General features: G+C 55.0%; 1 protein-coding gene across 3 annotated transcripts; it reads right to left on the bottom strand.

The window, feature by feature from the left end:
* Window positions 1-1,674: 1,674 nt before the first annotated feature.
* Window positions 1,675-25,499, bottom strand: CSNK1E (casein kinase 1 epsilon). Of its 3 annotated transcripts, none has more exons than XM_063074985.1 (11): window positions 25,294-25,495; window positions 21,842-21,929; window positions 12,834-12,944; window positions 12,579-12,727; window positions 10,861-11,089; window positions 10,020-10,190; window positions 9,343-9,491; window positions 4,931-5,123; window positions 4,702-4,841; window positions 3,876-3,939; window positions 1,675-2,869 (listed from the first exon to the last, which is right to left on the bottom strand). In XM_063074985.1, exons 2-10 carry the CDS (start codon window positions 21,915-21,917, stop codon window positions 3,907-3,909), a joined length of 1,251 nt encoding a protein of 416 aa, XP_062931055.1. In that variant the 5' UTR covers window positions 21,918-21,929; window positions 25,294-25,495; the 3' UTR covers window positions 1,675-2,869; window positions 3,876-3,906. The 3 variants fall into 3 exon arrangements, with proteins under 3 accessions (XP_062931055.1, XP_062931056.1, XP_062931057.1); XM_063074986.1 differs by having other exon boundaries at window positions 21,842-21,926; XM_063074987.1 differs by lacking the exons at window positions 1,675-2,869; window positions 3,876-3,939; window positions 4,702-4,841; window positions 4,931-5,123 and adding exons at window positions 6,821-8,567; window positions 8,665-8,768 and having other exon boundaries at window positions 25,294-25,499.
* Between the last annotated feature and the right edge of the window lie 1,980 nt (window positions 25,500-27,479).

Raw genomic sequence — 27,479 nt, 5'->3', positions numbered from 1 at the left:
CCTTAGTGAGATATACTCTGAGGACATAAAAAAGAAAAAACTTAAAAAATTCTTCACTCTGTAGGTTTATTTTTAGCAGTAATATTAAAATTACTCTGGAACTTACATGTATTGTAAATAAACACAGCAAATAAGTAAACACATTAATGTTATTAGAAACTACAGTTTTCTCATGGTGCTGATAACACCAAGGTCCAGGGTTCAGTCCCTGTATTGGCCAGTCACCACCCCCCCCACCCCAAAAAAGAAACTACAATTTTCACTATAAAAGACATAAATAAAAAGATCAATAAAAAAGATTAGTTCCTTATATTTTCCCTCAGGGTCCATAGCTGATAACTTTTCTTGGTGGCAGCTGGCTGGTATAGGGACTGAACCCTGGACTTTGGTGGTTTCAGCACCACACTCTGACCAACTGAGCTGACCAGCCAGCCCCCATAGCGGTAACTGTAGACTTAATGTTTGATGTCAGGTGTTCAGCCCTAAAGTCCTGAGCGGAGGGCCTGGGGGCTCTCTGCTGTACCTCCGCCAGCACCTCATTCAGCCAGGTGTGGGTGAACGAATGGCACTTTATGGGTCGCCCAACTGACCAATGATTCCTCATTGTCACTCCGCCCCGAGGCAGGTCTCCCTATAGCCTTTTACCCACTGGCATCTCCTGGCTTTGGGTAACACACTCGGATCCACAATGTCTGTGCACAAAGACCTGCCTTTGCCTAAATCCCACATGTTGGGGGCTAGCAGGAGACCTACTAGGCCCATGAACCAGGCTGTGGGGTCCCTGGTTCTTCAAATGCTAGCACTGGAAAGGACCTTGAGCTACACCCAGGATTTCAGAATGCCCAAGGGAACCGCCCAGAGCCCTCCACCCCCTCTCCAGGCTGACATCAGTCAGGGGGCTTCGCTCTAGTCTCTGGGTTGAGATTGTGGCAGTAATGGCTCCTGGGTCTCGGGTTAATGACAAGTAGGAAAGTAGACCGTGTTGGAGAAATGCAGATTGATCAATTCTTTTACAAGCTAATGAGACAAAGGCAGGTCAGGCTGAGGGCTGCCCCTTTATCAAGGCTCAACTGAGGAAACCTGCCCAGGGTCATGGTGGCATGGTCAGCAGTGGAACCCAATGCCAGTACCCTCACTCACACAGCTCCTTGATCAGTGGTGCAGAGGTTCAGAGCATCCACTCTGGGCAAGACAAGCTGGGCCCAAATGGTGGCTCTGCCACAGAACTATAACCTTGGGCATTATTTTATCCCTGGACTGTTTTCCATCCAAAGGCAGGGCCATCAATAGGTCCTAACTCACAGAATTCTTGAGTGGATAAAATAATGTCATGAAGAGCTTTAGCTCCCTGCTTCTCCAAATGTGGTCCTAGCTCATCAGCGTCACCTGGAGTGTGTTGAGACGCAAACTCATGCCCACTCCATCCCTCCTGAATCAGAGTCTGCACTTGAACAAGACCCCCAGGTGGAACCTGTGTACACCTAGGTTTCCAAAACTCCCTGGATGTACCAACCACTGCCCAAGTGTCCTGAGATGACAATGGTCCCAGCCACACCCACCTACAATGGCGTGGTCTTGTTCCTCAGTGAGTAGTGCTGGTCCTGGCAAGAATGGCTTCCAGGTCTGCAGGGGAGAAAGCCCAAGGGCAAAGAGGTGGACAAAGAGCTGCCTGCATCACTTTATCCTTTTCTACTTTATTACTTCAAATTAACAACCACAATAAAGCTCAAAAAAGTCCAATATTTACACAGGAAAAAAGTACAAAATTCCCCCCAAAGTTCATCAGTTTTTTTTCAGTTTTTTAAGTTACAAAGTAATAAAAAGCTTTGCTCTTTAATTAAAAAAAAAAAAGGAAAAAGGGAAAACAGAGGTAAATAAATTAGGAAATACACACACAGAGAAAACAAACAAAAATAAAATAAAAATAAAAACAGGTGTTAACTAGGGAGAATGGGTAAATTCTACACCCAGCCCTGACCCCAGGCTCCTCCTCAGAAGGGCAGAACCCAGGGAAGGGGGACACTAGGTGACTGTTGGGACCAGAGAAGTAATTCATAACCCAGAGCCAGATACTTTCTGGAAGTAGTCTCCATGGATGCTGCCCTAAGACCAGGAATGGAAGATGGGGCCACAGGCTGACAATAGTCAGGGACTGGTGGTGGCAAGGACCTTCTGCCCTGAGGGACGTGCAGCTCACTGCTTGCCCCGTCCTGTTATAGGATGATGAGCACAAACACTCAGACTGGCAGGTGGGGCTTCTGGTGCCCTCAGAATATGGGTCAACTACATACACGCACACAAGGAATCTTGGTCCCCCACCTCTCCACCCACGCGAGGTCTCTATGGAGAGGCAAAAGAGGGACCCAAACGCTCAGGGGACACTGCGAAAAGCCCAACACAGAATGTCGGCCCCTGTCATCTCAGAGGGAGTGGGGCTGTGCGTGTCTCCTCGGTTCCAAGGCTCATGAGACTCGGTGGGACCTGCCTTTGACTGACAAAACCATTCCCAGACGTGAGCTCCTCAACCACCTCTGATGGCACGTGAGGACCGGATGCATCTCCAGCACTGAGATGCTCCCCTCCCAGCAGTGGTGGGTGGTGGCTGGGGCGGAGCCTTGGTGTCTTGCTCCTGTAGCCTGGCATCGTGGGGGGAGCATTTGGCAGCCTGAAGGTTGGGGGCAGCGGGCAAGGCAAGGGGACAAGAATCCTCAGTGCTGAGGTCATTTCATCTTCTTGCCGTTGGCAAAAAAAAAAATCAAAGAAACAAAATCCATCATCGATTTCTGTGCTGGGCTTTTTCTTTTTGTTCTTCTGAGTGGTTTTTTTCCATCTTTTTTGTCATTTTTTAAAAGAAAATACAGTGAAGACACTAGAACGGGGAAGACAAAAGACAGATTAAGTGCACAGCTGCCTCTGGCCATCCGTCTGCCAGACCCCTTCCACTCCTGTCTTCATGTCTCTCAGTCCATCCCTCTCTGGGGCCCAAGAGCCTGGCTCAAGGCCAGCACACAGTAGGTGCTCCATTTTCAGGTCTCCCTCCTCTGCTCTCCTGGTGAGCGGCCATTCTGGCCACACATGTGCCCCACCCTGCCATGGATGGACTGGTTCCGGGGCCTGCAGTCTGATGGACATAAGCCCTGGTTTATGCCCCAGCCCTATCGTGGATGAATTTCTGCAAAGTGAATCACACTCAGGATGTCCTGGTATGAGGCCAAGTCCCCTGAAGTGTAAAATGCTGTCTACCAATGCATATTTAGTCCCCAAGGAGCTCAGATCTTCCCCCACACACCCAAAGAACCCCTGCTACCTCCCCTTCCCCAAGCCAGGCCCCAGCACAGAGCACGTTGCTGTCCTCAAGGCTTCAGTCTGCCAGGAAGTCCCAAGAGGTCCATACTGGCCAGAGGGCCTCTCCTGGGCTTGCAGAGGCCAAGGGCCTTCTTCAACAGCAGGTAAACTCATAAGTGCATGGCGCCGTTCTAAGCACTTTGCATGAATTAACTTAATAGCCCAGAGACTGAGACAGGGATAAAACCCTGGGGAGGTCAAATTCCAGGCCCCTGGCCCTGGCTCAGCTAGGAACCAACTTTCCAGAATATATTAAGGCAATGGGGATGGAAGACTAGCCCAAGAGCAGGAAAAGGGTTCTCCAGCAGAAATTAACCCATGTGGGGTCAGGCCTGTGCAGAGAAAGCCTTAGCCCTGAGTCGGCTGGCTCCAAGGTTCTTAACTCCCTCGAGGCCCCTTGGTTTTGGGGGTGCCTGGTACCAGCTGCCACTCCCCCCATCCCGTCCCCAGCACACTGGTCTCCTCCTGGGGCCATGGGTGTTTCTAGACCTGGCTGGGCTGCACTGTGTCTGCAGCAGACATCAACTCACCTAAGCAAACACTGGTCAATGGTGGCTCTCCTCATTTCCCGAGATGGTCAAATGGCACGCTTGTCTTCCGGGAGGGGGCAGAGAGATGGGGGATAAGCTTCAAGTCAAGTCCCTCAGCTGTTGGCAACGGCGAGCTGGCAAGTCTCTCCCCACTGTGGAGTCCTCCCACCCCAACCAAGTATCTCAAGCCAAGGGAAGGGGTTCCCGACAACCCTAGGATGTCCCTGCTTTGTAGATAAGAACATTGCACAGAGAGGCAAGGCGACTGCTCCAGGCCATACCCACAATGGTGGCCAATCATCCCATCAAGGGCCCGTCCCATTGAGGCTCCTGTACCACAGGCAGGAGGATGAGGGCAAGTCTCCTGCCCACCTATGCCAGGCAACCTTCCCCGGGCAACCACAGATTTCCCCTTCCCAACTTTCCTAGTCCAAACATGGACCTCACATGGGGCTGTTGGAGAGGACCTCACCCACCCGTCCATCCCGTACTCTCGCCAGTGCTGATAGGGACCCTTGGGGGACTCCCTGATGGCTTCCTGACTGCAAGTACCAGCCAGGCTGGGCCCCTGGCAGCAAGGGCTGGATCCCAGCACTCCCACTTGCCAGGGCACATTACTTCTCCAAGCCTCGGCTTCTGACTCCGCTCAGTGGGGCTCATCAGACCTCAGAGGATTCAATGAGGCCAAGGGCTGGCTCAACAGAAGGGGCTCGCTCCGTGGTTACGAGTTAGTGGGGAGAGAGAATGGATCCAAGAGGCCTGACTCCCCAGCTGGGAGTCTTGCTCAGCTGTGTGGCCCAGAGGGGCCAGGGTGAGGGCAGCTCACCTGCGAGGCTGAGATCCGGGAGACCTCTTGCCGCCCAGTGAGGTCTGAGGACGAGACGTTGGCGGGTGCGCCCCGGTGCAGCCTCATGCTCACCTTCCTCTCCCGGTCGACCCGAGAGATCGCTCTGGGAGAAGTATTGCCTGGGGGCGAGGTGGGGAAGCACCTCAGTGTGGGCACAAAGGGGACCTGGCCCCCTGGGCCCAGCCCACCACCCGAAGCCCCTGCTCACCAGCTTGCTGGATGCGGGAGGCTGGGGTGGAGGCCACAGGCTCGGCCGTACTGCGGAGCCGGTTGGCGGTGGCCCCTGTGGGTGGGCCAGGGGGCAGGGCCCGGGTCGCAGACCCCCGCAGCTGTCCCATCCTCTCCTCGCGTTCGTGTTCTCGCCGCTCCCGGTCCACGTCTTCGGGATTCCGGGCTGCACCCTACAGGGATGTGAGATGGGACACAAGTCAGCCCTGTGGGGCCAGGGTGCTCTGGGCCCCAGCACCCCTGCAGGGCAGAACAGGGGGAACGAGGCTGGGTGGGCATCTCAGAAAAACTCTCTGGTACAACCTCCTCCCCATGGAGTGGGAAAACATGACCCAAGAGGGCTAGAAACGACCCGTGATCACACAGCACAGGGAAACGAAGCCACGCAACCACCCAAAGGAAGGAGAAAGCAGCTATCTGAGAGGCAGAGGGAGGTCAGTCTGCCCTGGTCTCATGGGCAGGAGTCGGAAGCCAGGAGGGCTAATGCTCCCAGGATGCCCAAGGGTACCCTCTGGCCCTCCCAACCTGGGGCTGGGACCTGCCCTAGCCCCTCTGTGTACCAATAGCCCTCAAGCCCTTTGAGGTTTCCAAACTAAGAAGGGAAGGTGTTCAGAGGCCCACATAGCAGACAGGCAAGCAGTCTCCAGAAAGGGGAAAGGATAGGCCTGGAGTTACAAAACTAGTTGCAGTCATGGCCAGGACTTGGAGCAGGGTTCCTGGTGCCCAGCCGGAGGCTCACTCCATCAGAGGGCCATCCTTCCCCTGTGCGGGGACCAGCAATGGCTTCTGGCAGGCACTGTGGAGGACACAGTCAGGAGGCTCAGGGGACCCACACAGATGCTTGCCTGCCTTGGGACTGGAGCTCAGGAAGAACTAGAGAAGAGAACGGATGCCCCATGGAGGAAAAAGAGGCCCAGCAGGCAAGGCTGGAGCAGAAATGGTGCCCTGAGCCCCCAGTGCAGGAGGAAACAAGAAAGGCCCTGAGTGGAGCGTGGTGCAGAGCAGTGCGTGGCTGCATTACCTAGTTGGTCCTGGGGCCGTCCACAGGGAAGGGCAGGGGGCTGGCATGCGGGGGGCCGCATCTGTGGAGGAGAGAGCTGTGGGCTGAGTTGGGGAACTGCTTATAGGCCACAGGGTATGGGCTCCTGCAACCCCGTGCCTCTCCAGGGGGACTGGCCAAGAAAGTCCTGCTGCCCTGGGAAAATGGGGATGGGGGTGGGCCTTCTCTTTAAGCAACTCTGGGAGGTAATTGCTGGGATCAGAATGATCCCTAAATCCTAGTGAGGACCAAGCAAGGCCCAGAGAGCCTCATGATCTGCCTGGGGGCACACAGCTTGGGGCAGAGCTGGGGAATCTGAACCCAGGCCTCCACCATCTAGTCCTTCTCAGCTCTCTGCACCCCAGGAGGACAGTGTTCAGACACCTGGCTTAACAGAACACTCTAGGGATGCGTTTCCTCAGTCCTCCCACCCAGAAGCCTGTCAGGCAGGCCTGAGACCACCAAGACTCCATCCTGACCTCTGGTCCTCACCCTGAGCTCCCCACCCACTCAAGTTACAGGGGAAGCAAAGACAGTGACTCAGCCAGACCACAGCAACACCCCAGTGATAAATAAGAGCCAAAGAGCTGCGGCACCTACTTATTAAACCTCCTGTGGACAGTGGCATATCAACCCTGCAAGGCCGAGAATGAGGTACGCTCTCACTCCCTAGTTGGGGAAACCGAGGCTGGGTGAGGCTAAATGATTTGCTCAGAGGTGCACAGCCCTGCAGCCAATAGCTAAGTGAGGGCTGGAGTCCCTGCCCTTTGAGACCCCAGCAGATTCAGGCCAGCGCCAGCGGCAGAAGCAAGTGCGCTGCTCTCCCCATTTCCATCCAATCCAGGTGACGCCTTAAGAAATGCACACCAGGGAGCTTTCTCGGCCTTTATTGACGCAAGAAAACACAAAAGTTCAGTGTCAAAGTCACACAAGCATCCCCTGTTGCATGGACCTCTGTCCTTGGCTGTGTTGAATATCCTCCTGGCCAGCTGGTTGGAACCTGGAATCCAGTGGCTGTGTGTGCTGAGAAGGGTGTCCCAGGCTCCAGGTTTCCAAGGATTCCAGCCCCAGTGGATGGGGAGCCACTCCAAGGGCAAGGGCAGATCCTTCCCATGAAAGAGTCATGGTGCCCACACTGTGTCCTGTCTGCTGGTAGGAGCTTGTGAGGCTTCCTGCAGGGAGGATGGTGTGGGAGAGGCCCAGCCTCAGGGTGAAAAGGTCCCCATTGTGTGTTCTGCGGATGCTTCTGCCAGGGGCTGCTGAAGTGGTCAAGATTACCACCATGGTGACAGGTCAGAGATCACTGTCGGCACCTCTGCCCGACTTCTGACTCCAGGGCTTGCCTCAAAGGGGACTCCACGAAGAGGGTCAGAGCACGGCTAGGGGAGGGTGCTGCTGGCCTGGTTTGAGAAGAGATCTTGCCAGCTAAACAGTCCCAAGAGAGGCTCTCTCTGTAGAGGAGGTGTCTAGAGCAGCGCTGTACACAGAACTTTCTGGGATGATGGAAACTTTCACATCTGACTTGCTGGATGTGGCAGCCACTAGCCAGCCACCTGTGGCTTCTGAGACCTTGAAATGTGGTGAATGTAACTGAAGAACTACAGCTTCAATTTTAATTTTAATTAATTAAAAATTAGCCACAGGCAGCCAGTGGCTACCATATTGAATGGCACACGTCTGGAGAAGGCACAACCTGTTCTTGGAGCTGTGCTGGTCGCAAGGGCCCAGCCTATTACAGGAGCAGACTCGGGTATGACTTTCCATAGGGATGAGCAAGTACCCAGTGCCCAACGCCATGAGCAATGCCTTGCAGTGAGAAGAGCTGGCCCACACTCCCTGGCCTTAGCCATACTCCCATCTGGAATGTCTGGGGTGAAAGAGAAGGCAACCCACTGCGCACATCTCCCACCCACAGCCCTGGAGAGAGGGCAACCGAGGCCTCTCCCTGAGGTCCCCGGCCTGTGAAACCCCCCTTCTCTGCCTGACCTCTGTCCTACTCCTTAGGGAACAGGACCAGGCCACTGTCTGGGACCCAGGGAAAAGAGAAACCCAGGACCAATGTGCCAACCTTGGCGTCCAGGAGAACAAGGCCCCAGCCTCTGGCAGAGCAGGCCGAGGACCTGCCACGAAAGGACAGGCACACCAGGATGAAGCATGGGGAGGCGTTTAATGAGTTCAGGTTCAATACAGAGAATGCCGATAGGGTCTGGCCTTGAGCCTGATCCTGGTGCTGTTTCCACCAGGCCCCTCCCAGGCAGTGGCCATCATCCCTCCTTTGGGCTCTGTCCTGGCCCTCAGGCAGCTGGTTCATTCCCAAGAATCCTGATGCAGGGCCTTTTCCACCATGCCCTCTCCACTGCATTGCCATCTCTAGGGAATAGGGGGTCACCCCAACCATCCCAAGGGACACTTCCTCAGTCCTGGCCCCGATGGGCTCAGGCACACCTGGTGACATCAGAACTGGGGCCCCGGAGTCCAGACCACAGGCCAGTAGTTTTGGGGGGGAAGCTCCTCCACCTCCTCCACCTCCTCCATGGGCCCATCTGGGGAGCCCTGGGTGCCCAGGGGGGCCGGGCACCTGGAAGGGACAGACAGAGCACAGCTGAGGCTCAGCCTCTTGCACTCGCGGGCCAAGTGGCAAATCTTGGGCAGACCAGGCCTTGGTAGGTCCTTACCAGTATGTGGGTGTGCACGTGGGCCCGGCCCAGGGACAGGGGCGGGGGTAGGGCGATGCAATAGCTTCGCTGTCACGGGGCTGAGCCTGGCTCGAGGAAGCCCCCTTTTCCAGAAGAGATGTGAAACAAGACATACGATTTCACGGATTCCAGAGCTCCAGGCACAGCTGATAAATACTTCTCCCCACCCAACCCCCAGGACCCTTAAAAGAGGGAAACAGAACAGCCACCTAGCAAGACCCAGGGTCCCATGACCAAGAAGAAAGAAACCACTATGAACGGGTCGAGGGTGGCCAGAGGGGCTGTGGTGAAGGCAGCCGCCTGGGACGTGCAGAACAAGAAGAGCAGGATGGTGTAGGCAACGATCAAGGCGGTGGGGGGGCCCACCAGCACCACCCACGCCCCACCACCGGCACCTAGGAGGGTCTCGAGGCCCAGCCAGGTCCTCCTGGGTCTGGCAGGAGGTGGTGCCCTGCCTGGGCCCTGCTGACCACAGCAGTCAGCATTGATGAGGCTGGAGGCGGAGGGCTCTGGGACCCCAGTGAGGTCACTTGCACTGTCCAGCTCATACCTCCCATTAGTCGGGAGCCCTGCCCTCCACTGGGTCACTTTGGCCTTATGAGTCAGGGCCTGCCCCGTCCAGTCCCCCAAGCCCGCCTTGGCTTCCAGGTGACTCACGAATTTGAGCATGTTCCAGTCGAAGACGTAGTCATAGGAGAAGCCCTGCCGGTGGAAGAGGTTGCGGAAGAGCTGGCGCAGGTAAGAGTAGTCAGGCTTGTCGTCAAACCGCAGGGAGCGGCAGAAATTGAGGTATGTTGAGAACTCGGCTGGTGGGGGTCACAGGGGACAGAGGAGGGTGCTGTGAGGCCCACACTCCCAGGGCCCCCAGCAGCCAGCATTATCCTAGCCACCCACTGTTCCTACAAACACTTTCAATCTAAGTGGGGCAAGATGAAGACAGAACAGAACTACAGTCCTCCCTATGGAGATGAAACCCTGGCTGGCCTGTGAGCAGAGCCCTCTCTCAGGAGCTGGCTCTGGGGAACCGCATACACAGCTCTTCTGCTCTCACCAAGCATTCAGGGGTCATAGAGACCACAGACCAACAACTGACATACACTCAAAGGACACTCAAGAGCCCTGTGGGAACTCCTAACATGACCTAAGCAACAGGAGGAAAACTGCCATTTCTTCCTTGAAAAAGCTGGGGTAGGTGAGAGCCCCTGGGAGATAAGGCAGGAGTGTGGGTTGGGGAGCACGTAATTAATGTTCTGGTGCCAATTATGGGCTGTGTGTCCCTTAGAAAGGGCCTCAGGGGTCCCCAGGCTGACCACCTCCTCTACTGGGCTACTCACAGGGGTAGCCTTTGCAGAGGACCTCGATGGGTGTCGACATCTTCTTCTCACTGATCCGTTCGTACTTCTGGCGCTTGGTGGCTGCTTTGAGGCCCTGCCAGGGCAGGGAGCCCAGGTTGAAGTACATGAGCACGTAGCCCAAACTCTCCAGGTCATCTCGACGGCTTTGCTCTGCAGAGAGTTGGGGGCAAGGTAAGGGGCAGGGTCCATTCAGGCCCTTGGCTCCTCCTCCAGGTCATGCTCCTAGCTGTGCCCCCTGCACTGGACCCTGCGCGGCCACTGCATGGGGGCTCAACACAGCTCTGTTACAAACAGGCACTGCCATTACCCACCTCCTACAGAGCTTTATCAACTCAATTTGGGCCTAGTTTTTCTAGCTCAGGCACTTACTCATTCAACAACTATGAGTGGGCACCCACTCTTCTCCTTGCCTAGCCCACATTGTGGAGAGGGCACAAGCTTTGGCATCAGACGGGTCAAATCTGGCTTTGGCACCTGCTAAGCTACACAATCTTAGGCAACCCCTGTTAAATCTTCGAGCCTGTGTTTCCCAGCCTGCACAAATAGGGAGACGTCGTCACCCACTCACGGGGCCACCGTGAGGATGAGGCGGGGTGTGTGAAGGCCCTCAGCACACACAGCTCTGCTTATGAAGGGGAAGGCCTGACTTTGTGCAAGGCTGAGAGTCCAGGCCTGGGGGCAGATGGGGTGGGCAACTCCTCAGTGAGGCTCACTAGAAAAGTGCCTGGGGATCTCCAACCAAGGCGGGGGTGTGGACCAAGAAAGCCAGATGCTGGCCAGCAGCCCAGGGTGCGCTTGGCTCCGGGCCTAGCTCACTCACCAATGCCCAGGTGGGTGTTGATGGAGGCGTAGCGGGCAGTGCCGGTCAGGTTCTTGTTTTCCCGGTAGGGGATGTGCTGGTGCGTGCGGGCATCCCGGTACTTCTTGGCTAGGCCAAAATCAATGATGTATACCAGGTTGCCCTTCTTCCCCAGCCCCATGAGGAAGTTGTCGGGCTTGACGTCCCGGTGGATGAAGTTCTTGGAGTGGATGTACTCGATGCGGCTGATCTGGGGGAGGGGGGAGGCAGGGGAGGGGACAGCAAGTTATTCAGCCAATATCCCATGGAGGAACCTTCACCAAGTGTCCCAGTCCAGGCCCTGGGCTGGGTGCTGACAGCTGGAAAATGCTCACATGGTCCCTGCCTGGCAAGGGAGATGTGTCCACAATTGTGTAAGATGATTTCAAGGGGCAGGCCAAGGAAGGCTTCCTAGAGGAAGTGACATTAGAGATGAACTCTGAAGGAGGAGTTCACCAATTTTGCTGTGAGACAGGGAAAGAGAGAAAGGTAAGAAAGCTAATGGCAAGACTCAGAAATGAAGTAGAGCAGGAAAGGCATCCAGGGTCTGCGGAAGCCTCGCCTGCCTGGCCTGGTTCTACCCTAACAGGGAATAGGACGTGGGGAGCCAGAGTCAGAGAGGCTACCTGATTTGGGGGTAGGGGAGGGCAGGAAGTACCAAGGAAGCCTAAAATCGGCAGGGGTGCTAGAGACAAGCACAAAGACAGGACTTATCTCCTGGCTTCCAAAGGACAAAAAAGTCAAGCAGACACACAAGCCCTCTCTTCCCTTTAAGTGATTTTTATTTCTTTTATTTTGGCAGCTGGCAGGTACAGATATTGAACCCTGGACCTTACTGTTATCAGCTCCACGCTCTAACCAACTGAGCAAACCGGCCAGCCTCCCCACCCCCTTTTTTGAGGGCAGATTTTTTTAATACTTCATATTAACATCCATGTGCATGACATATGATATGTCCTCTGGCAGGTCGCTGAGCTCTGGGCCTCAGGCTTCTGTAAATCAAAGGCTTTGGCAGGGCTGAGTATCTCCTCCACTTTTGAGCCTCACGCCCCATGAGAACCTGCACGTGCATTTAGCCTAAACTGCAGGGCGCCTGTGGACTTTCTGCAAGCCAGCCGCAGACCAAGACTAAAATCCCTGTATAACAAGATCTCTACGCTCCATTCCAGGTCCAAAATTCTATGGTCTTATATTTCTGAGAAGCTTTCCTCCCTGTGTTTGTAAAGGGCTTTAGGACCTAACAATCGCTTGTTAGTGGGCACCTGCTCTGGCCCAGGCACTGCGTGGCATCCCACTCAATACCCACAACAGCCCTGCACAAGGGAGACTCTCAGGTGAGGCGACTGAGGCTCAGAGAGGCTTAGCTATTCAGCTGCGGTCACCACACTGGGACAGGACGAAAGTCTGTGTGAGCACAGGCTTTAAAATCACCAGAGGCCTGAGCCCAGGAGCCTGACCCGGCAGGTCTGGAGTTGGGCCTGGAATATGCATTTTAAACAAACACTTCCAGGATTCTATAGCCGGTGGTCAAGGTTCCCTGGTCCAGGAACCAGGCCTGGCCTATGCCCCTGCCACTGCTTGCTCCTCCAGCATGTCTTGGAGGCATGTCCACTGGCACCCTGGAGAAGTAGAAGTTGGAGGGAAGCTGATGGCCCAGCAAAGCCCATGGTCACATGGCCAGGTGGTAGGTGAAGACTCACCATCTGGTCGGCCAGGAGCAGCACCGTCTTGAGGCTGAACTTGCGGGAACAGAAGTTGAAGAGGTCCTCGAGGCTGGGCCCCAGCAGCTCCATAACCATCACGTTGTAGTCGCCCTCGGCCCCGCACCACTTGATAGATGGGATCCCCACTGGGGCCAGGGAAGAGGTCGCTGTTAGGGGCAGTGGCTCCCCACCTCTCCCTCCTCTCCACATCATCACAGCTCCCTGCCCTGGCCAGGACCCTGCCAGCCTCACCTCCGCCCTGCATCATCTTGTAGAACTTGCTCTCGATGTGCAGCTGCGGATGCTTTGTCTTCACACACTCCAGCTTGATGGCAACTTCTTCACCAGAGGCGATGTTGGCACCTTCCAGGGGCAGAGAAAGCAAGGGACCAGGTTCACCCTCTGCCAGCTGGGCAGCCCCAGGCCCCCCACATGACATGTCTGAGGCCTGCTGAACACCAGGCCTGGGCTGACTCAGTGTCTGCCCTTGAAGAGCTCAGCACCTCTTGGGGGAGGCTGGAAAGGAGGAAAGGAGGCTTTGGGACACAAAGCGGTGGGAGGGGGGCTGAGCCAGGGATTCCCAAGAGGAGAGAACAGCAGCCTGTGCAAAGGGAAGGAGGTGAGACACCACAGGCTACTCAGAACCTCGGGTCAGAGGCGGCAAGGGGGTCGGATACATGAGGGGAAGGAGTGGAGCCACCCAAGGGACAGACTTAATTCTAGGCCAGTGGGGTGTGTTGAGCTGAGGTGGTATGTGGAGGAGAGAAGGGGCCAGGCAACACTGGTGACAAGGACCCAATGGAGATATGGTGTTGTATACACTGGGACAGGCCTGAGCTGTAGGACAAGGCTCAGGAAGCGGGCAAAATAACCAGCCCCTGCCTGCCCACATCCATGCTGACACCTTCAAAGGCAGCCCACATACTCCACCAAGCATCTCATTGAAGTCTCATCCCCATTTTATAGAGGAGAAAACTGAGACCCAGCTCAAGGTCATATGGCTAGTAAGCAGTGGACTTGGGGGACAACCCTGGCTCTGTTGGCCTCTGAGTCTAGGTAAGAGGGTCGTGCCTGCACCTCCACCTCTCTCCCACTCCACTCCTGGGCTCTCACCTGTAGCTTGGAGGGGCTCTAGGAAAATACCTTCACACACACCGAGCTCCCTGCCTGGGACCACCCTATAGCTCAAGAAGTCACGAGAAAGACCAAATCTAAACTGCAACTTGCCTCAGGTTGCCCAGCTGTACTAATGGTGGGCTGAGCTGGAGGGCTGGGGGTTAGCTGAGGGACAGGGAGTCTCCTTCATGGACTGAGGAGTGAGTCTAGCTGCCAGAGCTAAAACAGTGCGGTATGAACACCCAGACGGACAGAACAGGAAGTTCAGAGAGGACAAACCACCAGATGGACCCAGGACAGGATGAAGCTGGTGCTTCAAGTCAGGGGAATATGGACCTATCCCATACATGACCTTATTGACATCTGGCTAGCCATCTGAGAAAAGACACCGTAGCTTACGCCACAACCAGAAGAAATCCCAAGTGGAGCAAAAGTTTGGACATGAGAATAGAAAAGGTGGGGGTGTAAATTTGCACAGCTGCTCTGCCTTTACCTAGTAAAGCTGAACACACACCGTTGACTGAGCAGCTCCACTCCCGAGCACGTGCCCTCCCAAAACTCGTGTGCACCAGGGGGACAGGAACCAACAACCCCACAGCCCAGCAGTAGAGAAACAGCTGCCATGATGCGATCACACGGAGGAACAGTGAGGGCAGGAGAGGAACAGAGACAGCCTCACTCTGCAACCAGGGCGACTCCCAGCCATCAGCTCTGGGCAAGACAGCAGCAGCACACGCATGGCCAGAGGCTGGAAACGACCCACGTGTCCACCGGCTGAGGGCATGCAGTGTACCCATCCCACGTATAGACATACAGTTTACCCATTCTATGTGTACATAGAAGGTACACACAGTTCTATGTACACAGCCTAGGTTACACAGATCCATGTATATATCATGAACATACAGTGAATCCATGTACACACTTTGTACGTATATGGATATGTATGTCCACACAGTGGAACATTATTCACCATAAAAAAAGAAAAAAGTCCTGATACATGCCACGACATCGATGGACCCTGGAAACATCATGCTAAGAAAAGAAGCCAGACACAAAAGAACAAATATTGTATAATTCCATTATATAAAATGTCCAGAGAAGGTAAATCCAGAGACACAGAAAGTAGATTGGTGGTTGCCAGGAGCTGGGGCTAGTGAGAAATAGGGAGGGACTGCTTAATGGGATGGGGTTTTCTCTTGGGGCAGTGAAGAATGTTTTGGAACTAGATGGGGTGGTGGTTGCACAACATTGTGAATGTACTAAATGCAACTGAATCGAACACTTTAAAAATGCTAATTTTATGTGATGTGAATTTTACCTCAATTTAAAAAAAAGGGAATACCGCAGGTGACTGAAGAACGCAAACACGGCTCCTGCACCACTGAGCAGCGCACAGTTTAGGGACACAAACATGTTAAAACTTGAACAAAAGGGACTAATTTAAAATGTCTGATAGTGGTTACCTCTGCGGAGGATGGGACAGGGGAGGGGTACTGGGGGAGCCTTCAAAGTGACAGGCATGTCCTCTTCCTTCAACAGGGTAGTGCCCAGGGAAAGGTGCCGTACCCTGCACATATTTTATATATTTTCTTTGTATCTACACAACATTTAATTAAACATAAAATAACATGTTAGAAGGAAAGAAGGGAGAATTGCCCTATAACCTTGGGATTAAGCAAGGTTTTTTAAATCCCTGACTTAAAATCTAGAAGCCATTAAAAAAAAATAAAAGGCTCCCTCCCCTCCAAAAAAAGAATCCCTTCTTCATGGCAAAAACAGAAACAAAGTTATAAGAAAAACATACCTGCAATTCTTATCACAGGCAAAGAGCTATTATAAAATGAGCTCTTACAAAACAGTAGGAAAAAGACTAAGTAGGAAATAAGGCAAAGGATTTGAACAGATACTTCACAAAGAAAGAGATCCTTAATATAAATGGCTTACTCACAGGAAAAGATGCTCAACCTCCTTGTAAGAGAAATGCAAATTAAAGGGATCCTGAAAAGCCATTTTCCATCTAGGATTGTCAAAAATCCCACAATAGGATAACATACGTTTGTCACAGGCAGTTGAGTACCCAGGTGGTCGAAGTATGAACTGATAAATCCCGACTGGGGGCGTGATTTGACACCACCCAGCTCTGACCAGCAACTCTACTTCTGGGAGTTTACCCGGCATCCTTGCATGGTGCAAAACAAGGCCTGGACAAGGCTGTCCACTGTAGGCTGTTTGCAACAGCAAAGGCTTGGAGACAACCCAAATGTCCACCACTCCGAGACTGATTAAATAAAGAATAGCCCATCCATAAAACAGAATACAATGGAAAAAGAATGAGGAAGCTCTCTCTGTACAGAAGTGGAAAGATCTCCAAGATACAGGAAGTGAAAAAGTGAAGTGCAGAATAGTTCTACACTCTCATTTCAGTTAACAACAACAACAAAAAGACGGGGAACTAAGTATCTGTTTGTATCTACATAAAGAACTGCTGAAAAGAAACGTGAGAAACCAGTAAAGAATGGGCAGGGCTAGGTGGGTCAGGGAGGGGAGGGGGATACTTCCCTGGATACTGTGTTTTATCTTGTGATTTATTTCAACACCTTTATTGAGATGTAATTCACATACTATACAATTCAAAGTATACAATTCAGTGGTTTTTAGTATATTCATGAGGTTATATAACCATCCCCACAATTTCAGAACACTTTCATCATCCCCAAAACACCCTTGCCCTTAGCGGTCACACCCCATCTCTCTCAAAGCCCCCAGCCCCTGGCAACCACTAATCTACTTACTGTCTCTATGGATTTGCCTATTCTGGACATTTCACAGAAATAGAATCATATAATATGTGATCTCTCATGACTGGCTTCTTTCACTTAACACAATTTTTTGATTTTGTATATGCATTTTGACTTTTGAACCACAAAATAAAAGAAAAAGAAAAAAATAGAACAGATGGCTCCATCCAGTGAGCAACAGGAGAAAAAGTACTTTGCAAACTGTAAAGTGAAACATCAAAACTCATCACTGGACCTGGCCCATGGCTCACTCAGGAGAGTGTGGTGCTGATAACACCAAGGCCACGGGTTCGGATCCCTATATATGGATGGCCGGTTCGCTCACTGGCTGAGCGTGGTGCTGACAACACCAAGTCAAGGGTTAAGATCCCCTTACCGGTCATCTTAAAAAAAACTCATCACTAAGGACAGCCCCACAGATTTCCAGGGGACAGTGAGGATGTGGCATGGGAGGGGAGCTGGGGCTCCCTGGAGTCCGCTGGCTGTGCCCCATCTTGCTGCAGGCACAAGAGGCAGGAGAAAGAGGTTAGAAGCACAGGCTCCAGAGCCAAGCTGCTGAAGCCCAAATCCTGACTCTGCCATCTCCTAGCCAAGGGACCTCAAACAAGTCACTTCACCCCTCTGAGCCCCAGGCGCCTCTCCTGTAAACCGGTGACAGTACCTGGCTTACTGGGCTGTTCTGAGGTGCAACATGCATAGAAGAGTGTCTGGGGCACACAAGTGCTGCACGGGTTAGGTCTGATGAGGGAGTACTGGCCTGGGCTACAGGGAGGAGCGGCGGGCGGCAGTGCTCTGACCACGTGCTGGCCAGAGGGAGCAAAGGAAGAGGGAAGAGGCAACACTATGGGGGAAAGGAGAACCCCCTGGAGGGAAGGCTGCAAGGACTCCTGACACGAGAGCAGGACTGGGCCAGACAGACAGAGGCCACGGCACACGCAAAGGTCTGACGGGAGTGGTTTGGAGCAGCAGGACCTGAGTTGGCTGAAGGAGACAGTAGAAGAGGTGGTGGACAGGGGAGAGATCTGAGGGTCTCGAACGGCCAGCTAAGATTCTGACCTTCAGCCTGAGGTTTCAGAGGCCAGGTACAGGTGTGTGATTACAGGGTTTCTCAGCCTCAGCACTACTGATCTTGTGGGCTGGATAATTCTTTGTTGCGGGTACTGTCCTGTGCATTGTAGGGTGTTTTAACAACATCCCTGACCTCTACCCACTAGATGTCAGTAAATACCCCCCTTCCTCGTGAGTTGTAACACCAAAAAGGTCTCCAAACCTTGATAAATGTCACGTAGGGGACAAAAAATCACCCCCCCCCCGAACTGAGACTCGCTGGTATACTAGAAAGGACTGGAGGGAGCTGGAGGGAGACCCAAGAGGAGGCCACTGCAGCTGTCCAGACAAGAACTGATGGTGGCCCTGCCCAGACAGGGTGGAGAGACCCAATGACACTTTGGTAGCAGAGCCTTCAGCAAGTGGTGATTCAGCAGATGTGACAGGGAGGAGGGGCTGGGGAGGCAGACGGTAGACAGAGCCCTTTGCCCCTTGAGCCCTGACACTATCCTGACTGCGCTGCTGTTTGTATCTCTATTTGACACGTGGACAAATTGAGGCACCAAAGGTCAAACGACCATATGCCACACAGCTTCCCAGGAACTGGGACCCAAGCTGTTGGGCAATCTTCTGACTCCCACTGAGTGCTAGAAACCTTCTTCCAAGGCTGCCTCCCGCAATGGGTCCCACCTGGGCTGGGTCCCTTGGCTGCTCTGAATTCTAACAGGAAGCCGCCAGCCTTTTCTCTGCGCTCCCTTACTCTCACAACTGCTGAACTAAGGTTCAGGGAGGTTAAGTCACTGGCCTGAGGTCAGACAGAACTGGTTGCGACAGAGACAGGATTTGAAACTTAGTTCCCAAAGCCCCTCCTTTTTTCTCCATTCCAATTTCCTGGCATCTCATTCATCCAATCAACAGACACATCCTGAGCCCTGGACCAGTGAGGCAGCCCTGCCCTGGAGCTCAGCTCACCTTCCCTGGGAACAACAAAAGATCACTTTAAATGAAAAGTGCCAGGGCAGGGGCCAAAGAGGGGAGCCCAGGGCAAGGCAGCCATGGAGGCAGACAGCCAGGTAAGGCTTCCTGGCAGAGGTTGTGGCTGTGAGAGAGTGGGCTACAGGGGTCCTGCACTCAAAGGCCTGGGAGCTGGAAGAACCGAACGTGACCCATCAGTTAGACACAGCAGCCCTGTGGGGGGACTGGCCAGAACAAACTGGGACACAGAGAAGGGCTTGGACCTGGCTGGCCCTGCAGGGGCTGGGACCTTGAGAAGCTCTAGGTGGGGAGGGGGGTGACCAGCCTCACAGGCAGGATTACTCTGGACACCCACAGAGATACGTGAATGCAGTAAGGGACATGGCTAAACTGAAGGGTGGGGTATGAAGCCCACCCCTCCCAGCAACAATAGTAGCAGCAACTTTAGCTCCCACCTATCAAAGCAGAGGCCCAGGGTGTTCCCTACACTGACTCTCACCCCAATAACCACCCATCAGGGGAGCACTGTTCCCCATCCTTAAAGAGCTGGGGACCAGAGACACTAAGAGGTCTAGAGAGTTCCCCAGGACACAAGGCCAGTGAGTGGGCCCAGGCTTGGCCACCTCTGGACCCTGTGCAGCCAACTTAAGTCCTTAACAAAGCAGGCTCCACTCTCCTGACTGTCCCCTTATGATGATGAGGGTTAGGGAAACCTAAAGAGGGGCTGTGGGCTTTGCAGCTGCATCTACAGTGTGTTCACTCTTGGTGGATCCTGGAAAGCAGGGCTTGGAGGCTGCGCCCAGCCTCACCTGCAGAGGCCATCTGGAGTCAGGCCCTGGCCTGGGCACCAGTGACAAGAATGTGGCCAGAGCTCCGAACAAAGGGAGCCAGCGAGGCTGGCTAGGGAGGCCCTACCATCACCACTGTCCCCACACCAGCAAGACAGGGGCCCGAGAAGGCGCTGGCAGGACAGTGCATCAGGGCAGGGCCCCCAACACCCTTGTACCCAGCGAAGGCTGGTCAGGGAAGGACTAGTCCCCCTTCCCCAACTCAGGCTCAAGAGGACCCAGATCTTTTGAAAGCAACAGTTCCCAGGTAAGACTGAGGGTGAGGAGCACAGCATAAAGCAACTGCTGGGCAGGGCACATGCAGATGTTTCACACGCTAGCAGCTCATTACTTCTTACAACCCCATTGTACAGATGAAGAAGGCAAGGCCGGCGGAGGTCACATTTGCTCAAGGGCACACAGCTAGTAAAAGGAAACACCAGCACTCACACCTAGGTCAGCATTTACTTCAGAGCTCCTACAAAGAGCAGTAAATCTGGGCTTTTTGAAATGAACAGGATGATTATGAGGATAAACAGGAAGTCCTGCTCCCTGGGAGGTCCCATCACATGAACTAGGGCTATCAGCTGAGTGACCTTGCGCTGCCCCTCCCCCTCTGTGGGCCTCAGTTTCCCTTCTGCAAAAAGAGAAACCTGGACTGGGTGTTTCTAGAAGCAGGTGTGTGTGTGTGCCAAGAGCTGCCTCCGTGACCTCTGCCCTCGAGCCTGTAGCTCTTCAGTCTTGAGCTCAAGAACCTTGACAATAAGAGGGTCCTTTATGTCCACTCCGATTTCACAAACAGTAAAGAGATGGCCACCTACACTTCAGATGAGCATACTGAGTCTCAAAGAGAGAAAGTGACTTACCCCAGGTGACACAGCAAATGAGAAATAGACTGGAGACCTAAACCTGGACTGGACACCCAAATCCCAACCACCTTCTATCCTGCCATCAGTGAGGCCACTTCACAGGCCTCTGCGCATCACAGTCCCCACTTTCTCCTCTGCTCACTTGACAAGCCTTCAGTGCACACCCCTGCGGGCATGCCACATGCTTGGCACTGGGGAAAGGGTGGACATGCCCAATGCCTGCCTCCCCTGGAGGGGCTCGGGGTCAGAGAAAACCGTTAAGAATGAGCTGCACATTCGGCTGGCACTTCACAATTTACAAAACGCTTTCCCATCCACTTCATGTGTGCCTCACAACAGCTCTTGGTCAGTCAGGAAGCATCACACAGACTTTACAGCTGGGAACACAGACACGGAGCAGCCACATGAGGAGAGGCCTAGAACCCGGATGTGTCTAATGTCTCCCTCCCACGTTCTGTCTTGTACACTCTCCTGCTCGTATGGAGGGCTGTGGGTATAAAGGCCACATTTGCTAGTTTTCTAGAGCGACCTTGGGAGGCCAACTTGACCACGCTGCACACAGTTTCCTGATGTGTGAAACAGGGATAACCTGGCGTCTCTAGGGGCCGCTGCAAGGGGAGGCCATGCTCAGGAAGGGCCCTGCAGGTAAGTGCTCAGGGAATGTATGTGTGCATCCCTTTCCCTGTCCCCTCTGCAGCTCCCTGCAAAGCAGATTTCATACTCCATAGGGGGCAGGAATCCTCACCACTGGTAAGAGAAACTCCCAAGCGCTGAATTAATAAACACAGCACCTGTCTGCCCAGGACAGAACTGATTTATTTTCATTTTCCAAGGGGAGAAACAGAGGCACAGATTCGGCTCTAGCCTGCTCCTGAGAGCACAGGAACAGGAATGAGGATCAGCCCCACCGGGGGCTTGCCATCTAGCTCCAACAACTCCAAGCCCCCACCCTTCAATCCACAATTACCAAAACTAAGTATCTCCCTTACAGACCAACAATTGCAAAGGAAGGGCCAGGACTCATGACTGTGCCCCCCAGTGGGCTGAAATGTCGGTAATTTATTTAAAATGACAACATCAGGGCAAACTCAAACTTTCAACAGGAAGCACATCCGGAGACAGAGAGAAATCCCTAAATGAGGAGATTCCCCTCCACAAGGTTACTGAGCCTGCCAGGGCCGCATTCCAGGAGGCCAGACCACAGGAAGGGGGCCTGGCTGGGGTCAAGCGGTAGCCCAGGCCTCTTCTCTACCAGCCACATCCTTCTCCCAGGAGGCAAGAGACAGGGGATGTCAACCCAGCCTGGGCTTTCCCACGCCCAGCTGGAGACCCAGGTCAGCTGCAGCTGGAAATCAGAGCTAAAAATACCCTCCTTGGCCCAGCCTGCAGCAAGTAGGAGCCCAGCCTGGCCCTGCCTGTGAGACGAGGGCCTCTGGCCTGCCAAGGCCCCAACCTGCTGCCTCGGCCCCAACCTGCTGCCTCCTAACCCATCTGGGATGGCCCCAGGGGCAACACATGCCACTGGAGCCAAGTTCTGGCTTCAGATCCCCCAAATCTTGGGATCTTTCCTCCTTCTTGTCCCCAGGGCAGTCCCAGGGGTTCTGGCTGGAGCTAGGAACACTTACCCAGGTAGATATCTCCAAAGGACCCGCTCCCGATCTTCCGTCCCAGGCGATACTTGTTTCCCACGCGCAGCTCCATGACTCACTCCTGCTGCAGAGGGAAGCAGGAGCACTGGGGTCAGAGAAATGGGGGGCTGGAAGAGAGCCCAGCTTGTTGAACCATTCCCCCCCACTCGCCACCCCGCACTACCACCAAGGCCAGGCAAAGCCACAGGAACGTGGGAGGCCAACACTCTCCCTCCCACCGTCCAGGAAGAGATTTGGCCTCACTCTGCCTGAGGGCAACCAGGTGCCAGGTAGCCCAACAGCCCCCACTCCAACACATCTGGGGAGTAGCTGAGGCAGGTTCAGAACAGGTCTCAGCTTAGCCTGCATAAGGTGGAATTAGAGACAAGGCCCAAGAGCAAACAGCCAAGCAAGCATCTCTTTGGGGGACACTCATTCGGGGACCCTACAGTAGGAGCCTCTCAAGTGGGAGGCTGGTCACAATGGACCAAGACCCTGAAAGGAAAATCAAGGACAAAGGGGGTGATGGAGAGCAGTGATGCTGGAGCTGACCATCCTGGAACATTGTCATGGCAACCACCAGCAAGTCCCAACCTCCAAGATGAAATAACAGGGTCCCGCCGCCACACCCATCCCACCCTAGGCTTCTACTGCCAGGAACTGGAGACCTGACCTTGCCAGTTCCCAGAGTGTTCTGTGGGAAAGAACTCATCCCCCATGGGGAGAAGGCAGGAAAGGGACACCTTAGAACATCTACCTTCCCATCATCTCCCCCCCACCTCTCCCCTCTACCTGGTGACACTAAGAATCTCACACAGGCCTCTATGCACGTCTCTTTCTGGATGGACCGCCTGGAGCTGGCTTCCTTTAGAACTAGAAGGGAGGGTCTCCCAAGAGGGCTCTTTTGGAGCAACTGAGGGGACAAAATCCAGGTTTATAGCCACCAGTGGGTAGCTAGGGGTTCTGTGGGGTGGGAGGTGTTCTGATTTGAGCAGCTTCCCTCCTTCCTGCGACCTACTCTGAGTGCCCTAAGGCCATGGGACATCAGGGCCTGGGCAAACCTGGTACTGACTCTTCTGTTCTGGCCTGGGGCAAAGGTCTGGGCACTCTGTGCCCCTGGCCAGCTGAGGAGAAAACTCAAAGGCCTGGAGGCAGTCTCACCTGTTGGGGTGACAGTGGACCATGAAATAGGGAGAGAGGGGGGGATCCCTGAGATCTCAGAGTGTTTCCAAGAGGGCCAAGGAAGAAGACTATCAAGAGGGGACTCCTTTTTGCAGACAGGGAACAAAGGCCCAGAGAGACCACACCACCTGCCCTATGCCACCCTACAGCAAGTCAGTGGCAGTCTCACCTAAGACCCTAGGACAGGGTTCCTGCCACCCCACCTGGAGGCCTCCCACCCTCACAAATAGGGTGTATTTCATGCCAGGGCTGGGAGGCAGAACAGGGAGATGGAAGAGCACTGCTGGCACAGGGACCCTGCTCCTTCCCCAGGCCAAGTGCTACCCTGAGGGCCAGGCCCACCTGGAAAGGGAGTTGGGAGACACTGATCTACAGATGGTCAGGCCTGAGCTCTGTGCCCCAACAGAGCCAGGGAGCTGACAGCTCCTGCTCAGGATAGACATTGCAGCCCCAGCACCCAGGCAACCACCACTAGCCCTTCGCCAATAAACACAGCGAAGTAGCCTCCACCCGGTGCCAGCCAAACTCGCAATCAAGGGCCTTTGTCCACATGCCTGGCCTGTCCCAGCTGAGGTGGCGTGCCTGCCAGCAGGACACACTCCACATTTGCAGGAAACCCACAGGCCACACACCCCACGTACACACACTGTCCAGCTTCCCAACTGTGTACACTCTGAGGGAAGAAAGAACGTCAGGCAGAGAGCCCTGCTGGGGGGGTGGGGGCGTGGGTGAGTACACACAAACAGCCCCCTCCCCCCATCCGTTTTCCGCCAACACCAATTCAGAGACCACACATAGCAGCCGGGAAAGCCGCAGGTTAGGAAAGGAACATAAATATACCGGCATCCTATATTACATAAATACCCAGGCCGGGTTATATAAATACCCGTGCCCTCTGTCTGGGTGTCTTACATAAATATACCGCACATGACCCCCAGCCCCTCCCCACTCACCGGGCTGTCTGCAGAGAAGGGGAGAGGGGTGCAATGAGCCCTGCAGGACCCCTTGTCACCCAGACCCCCAGTGTCTCCTCCACACCCTGGGGGCCAGGGCTACAGGGAGAGCCTATACTGTCCCAGCACTATCTCCCCAAAAGCTCCCGGAGGAGCAGAGAAAGGCTTCATTCAGGAATGGGAGAGGCTTCCCAGTTTCTTCTGCTGTTTCTCCCATGGGGGGGAGGGGAGGGTTGATAAACAAAGTGGGGGGAAATAAAAAGGCGGACATGAAGATTCAGGAGTTTCAGCTGGTTAAGGAAATCAGGCACACTACCAACCAGCACAGCACAGGGGCAGTTTTTTTTCACTCCCTGACCCCCCCACCCAGGGCCAGGGCCAGGGCCCTCCTCACAGGACCATTACAATCGAAATTGAAGGGACATCCTAGACACCAAGGCACAGGAGAGCCGAACGCAGGCATTTACTGGAAGCAACTCAGACACTATCCTCTTCTCTCTCCCCAAATCCCTCCCCCTGACGGAGGTTATGCCAAGAAGAAGACACGCAAGAAAACTAAGGGAAAAGTTGGGGAGGGGGCTCATCCCACTTCGAGTCTGGGTACTCCGGGGAGCCTGGGAATCCTCTCTCTAAGGACACTCGGTCACAAACAGTTTTACGTTCCACAGAGACTTGCAAAACATGAATTTCTCACACACAGCGGCGGAGAATCCGATCTGATAAATAACCCCCACCCCTTTCTTTCTCTCCACAAAGGAAAACAACATCGGTGGCCTGGGCGACCACACTCCCCATCACCTTAGGACCCCCAAATGCCCCCACCCAACATGCGGGAGCAGCCTTGCTGACCCCCCAGGTCCGGGGCACCGGGGCCCAGAGAGGACGGGGGGCGCTGCTGATTGTCCGGTGGAACCCACAGAAGCCCAGGGCTTGGCCGGGGTCGACAGCAGCGGGTGCCCCCGGAGCCCCAGTCCCGGGCCCCCCTCCCTCAGCGCCCCCAAATCACAGCCAGGGTGACCGCCTCGGCCAGCTGGGGCCTTAAAGGGTCCAGCTGGAGGAGGCGAAGGCGGGCCGGACGGGGGCCCCCCAGGCAAGCCTGCAAAATAACAGCCCCCTCCTCCTCGTCCCCAGCCGCGCCTTTGTCCTCGCCGGGCCGAGCGGGCGGCGCCTGGACCGGCCCCCACAGCCCGGGCGCGAACGCGCGTGTGTCCGCCGCCCTCCCCTCCCTCTCCCGGCAAAAACAAAGAGGCGGAGGCAGCCCCGTTTCCCCCAGGCTCGCGCCCCTCCGCGGGCCCGCGGCCCCCCGATATTTACCCCGCCGGGAAGGCGCCGGTGCCGGGCCGCTGCTCGGGGGGCTGCCGCGGGAGGGGGCGGCCCGCCGGGGCGGATGCCGGAGGATTCGCGGAGCCGCCCGGCGCGCCAGCCTCTCCCGGCCCCGCCGCCGCCGCCGCCGCGCTGCGCTGCGCTCGGCCCCGGCCGGGCTTTGGCTCGGGCTCTGGCTCTGGGCTCCCGCCGCCGCCGCCGCCGCCGCAGCCCTCCTCCCGGCCCTCCTGCCGCCCGCCCCCGCCGCCGGCTCGCGCGCTCCCGCCCCGCGCGCGCCCGCCGGCTCCCATTGAGCCCCGGGCCCGCCCGCTGATGTCATCCCCGGCCCGCCGCCGCCGCCGCCGCCGCCCCGGAGGATTTAAAGGGCCCGCGTCCTGCGCGCCCGGGGACGCTGGGGGCCGCAGCCGGGAAACGCAGTCCCCCAGCCGCCAAGGAGCGCTTCGCAAGATCGCGGTCTCACGCGTGGGGCCGGGGAGCGCACACGGACAGCGACACTCTCATAGAGTTCGGGGCACAGTTGGAAAGCCCGGGCGAGGGGCAGGAGTTAGAGGAGGGCGCGCAAAAAGTGGGGGTTTCCTCGACCCAAAGCTTCCTCTCCCTCCCGCGGGGTTCTCCTCTCCAGCCAAAGCAGCGGGCCCCACGCAAAGGCCAAGGCGGGCGACTATGCGCCGCCCTGCAAATGACATGTTAGAGAGCTGGGCGCTCACTCGTCTCCAGGCTCCGAATGCTGCAGGCCAGGGGGATGCGGGGGCGAGAAATTCGAGAGGACAGCGAGAAATGGAGGGGCTTTGACAAAAGGCCCGGAGAGGCAGCCTGGGCTCATATGCTCTCTTCCCAAAGAAAAATCAATCCCCCGTCCCTTTCCCCGCAGCTCAGACTGTGATGGGCACAGAGCAGACCCTCAAATCCTAATATGATTCTCGCCCATTGAATGAGGGACCCCACACACTACCACGCAACCAACTCTCGAGTCAGGGCCCTGAATGGTGCACATTTAGCCAAGTCACCTCCCAGCTAGTTCTGGGCTTGGGTTTCCTAACTGCAGTTGGGGAAGAAGGACCCTGCCCTCCCCAGGTCACTGGGAGAATTAATTAGGGCTTCCTATTCAGCTTCCGGAGCACCCCACGAAAGGTTCCAGGACAGGATTATTAAAATGATGATATTTACACTGTGCCATGCAAAGCTCCAAATTATGACACACCTACATTCACAAACACAATTGTGAATCTGGACACTCAAAATGCCTGAGCGCATCCAATCGGGAAGTACAGTTCCCAGGAAGAGTCACTTCCATAATAACTGCATCTTCCCTCAAGCCTGAGAGACTTAGTCACACACTGTCCAAACCTGCAGGAACCCCACAGATCAGGTCCTTTCACAGGTCAGGAAACTGGCCCGGAGAGGAGAAGGGGTTTGCTCTGGACCACAAAGCCCAGCAAGACGGTTCTGTTCTCCCAGTGGTCCCATGAAGCTGAGTCTATCAAGAGCCCATTTCCAACAGTGGGAGACCGAGGAGGAGCCTTCTCCCAGGAGAGACATGCAGCAGCCAGCGGAGGCCCTGCCCCCGGTGCCAACTTTGCACTGGAGCAGGGGTCACCAGCCAGGTGGTGGGCTTTGCTTGGCCTACATGGTGTTTTTGTTGTTGTTTTGTTAATGATTCCCAAAGTTTTAGAACTGGAAGATTTTATATTACAGACCCATACTCCCCACTTCTCTTGAAGCATTGGCAGATTAGGCAACTCTGGGCCCAAATTCTCACTGGGCCCTGGCCACATTCAGCTAGCTGGCCTGGGCAGCAGCCACCCCCTTAGTCAGAGCCCCCATTGTGTTTCCTCACATCAGCCCAGGCAGAGGGGCCCTGGCATGACTGAGTAGGGGTGGAGTCCACCCCTGTGTCCTCCTGTCCTCACCACCGCTCCCTTCCAATCTGGGCCTTCCCAAATATAGGCCTTCGTCTACTTCAGGACCTACTTAGCACCTAGCACTGGGAGAGTCGGTTGTGTCATTTAATCCTCTCAAACAACAACAGATTGAACCAGTATTCTTTCCCTGTTTTACAGTGGGGAATCTGAGGCCCTCACAGCACCCGCCTTAGGGCACAGGAGCCTGGAGCCTGGGTTTGGCTGGAACAAGTCCCCTGGCACTTCCTAACACAGTCAGATGTTCTCAGGAACAAA

Source organism: Cynocephalus volans, chromosome 12 (genome assembly GCF_027409185.1).
Source record: "Cynocephalus volans isolate mCynVol1 chromosome 12, mCynVol1.pri, whole genome shotgun sequence".
Classification (NCBI taxonomy): domain Eukaryota; kingdom Metazoa; phylum Chordata; class Mammalia; order Dermoptera; family Cynocephalidae; genus Cynocephalus; species Cynocephalus volans.
Note: the sequence above shows the minus strand (reverse complement) of the source record. Positions and strands in the feature narration are given on the sequence as shown.

What these genes read in the sequence shown, in the direction of transcription:
- CSNK1E (XM_063074985.1), bottom strand. Translation starts at nt 21,917, where the DNA reads ATGGAGCTGCGCGTGGGAAACAAGTATCGCCTGGGACGGAAGATCGGG. An exon ending in CAACACCCACCTGGGCATTG is followed by an intron (nt 10,191 to 10,860) that starts GTGAGTGAGCTA and finishes AACTCTCTGCAG; the next exon opens with AGCAAAGCCGTCGAGATGAC. An exon ending in CCTCTGCAAAGGCTACCCCT is followed by an intron (nt 9,492 to 10,019) that starts GTGAGTAGCCCA and finishes GACCCCCACCAG; the next exon opens with CCGAGTTCTCAACATACCTC.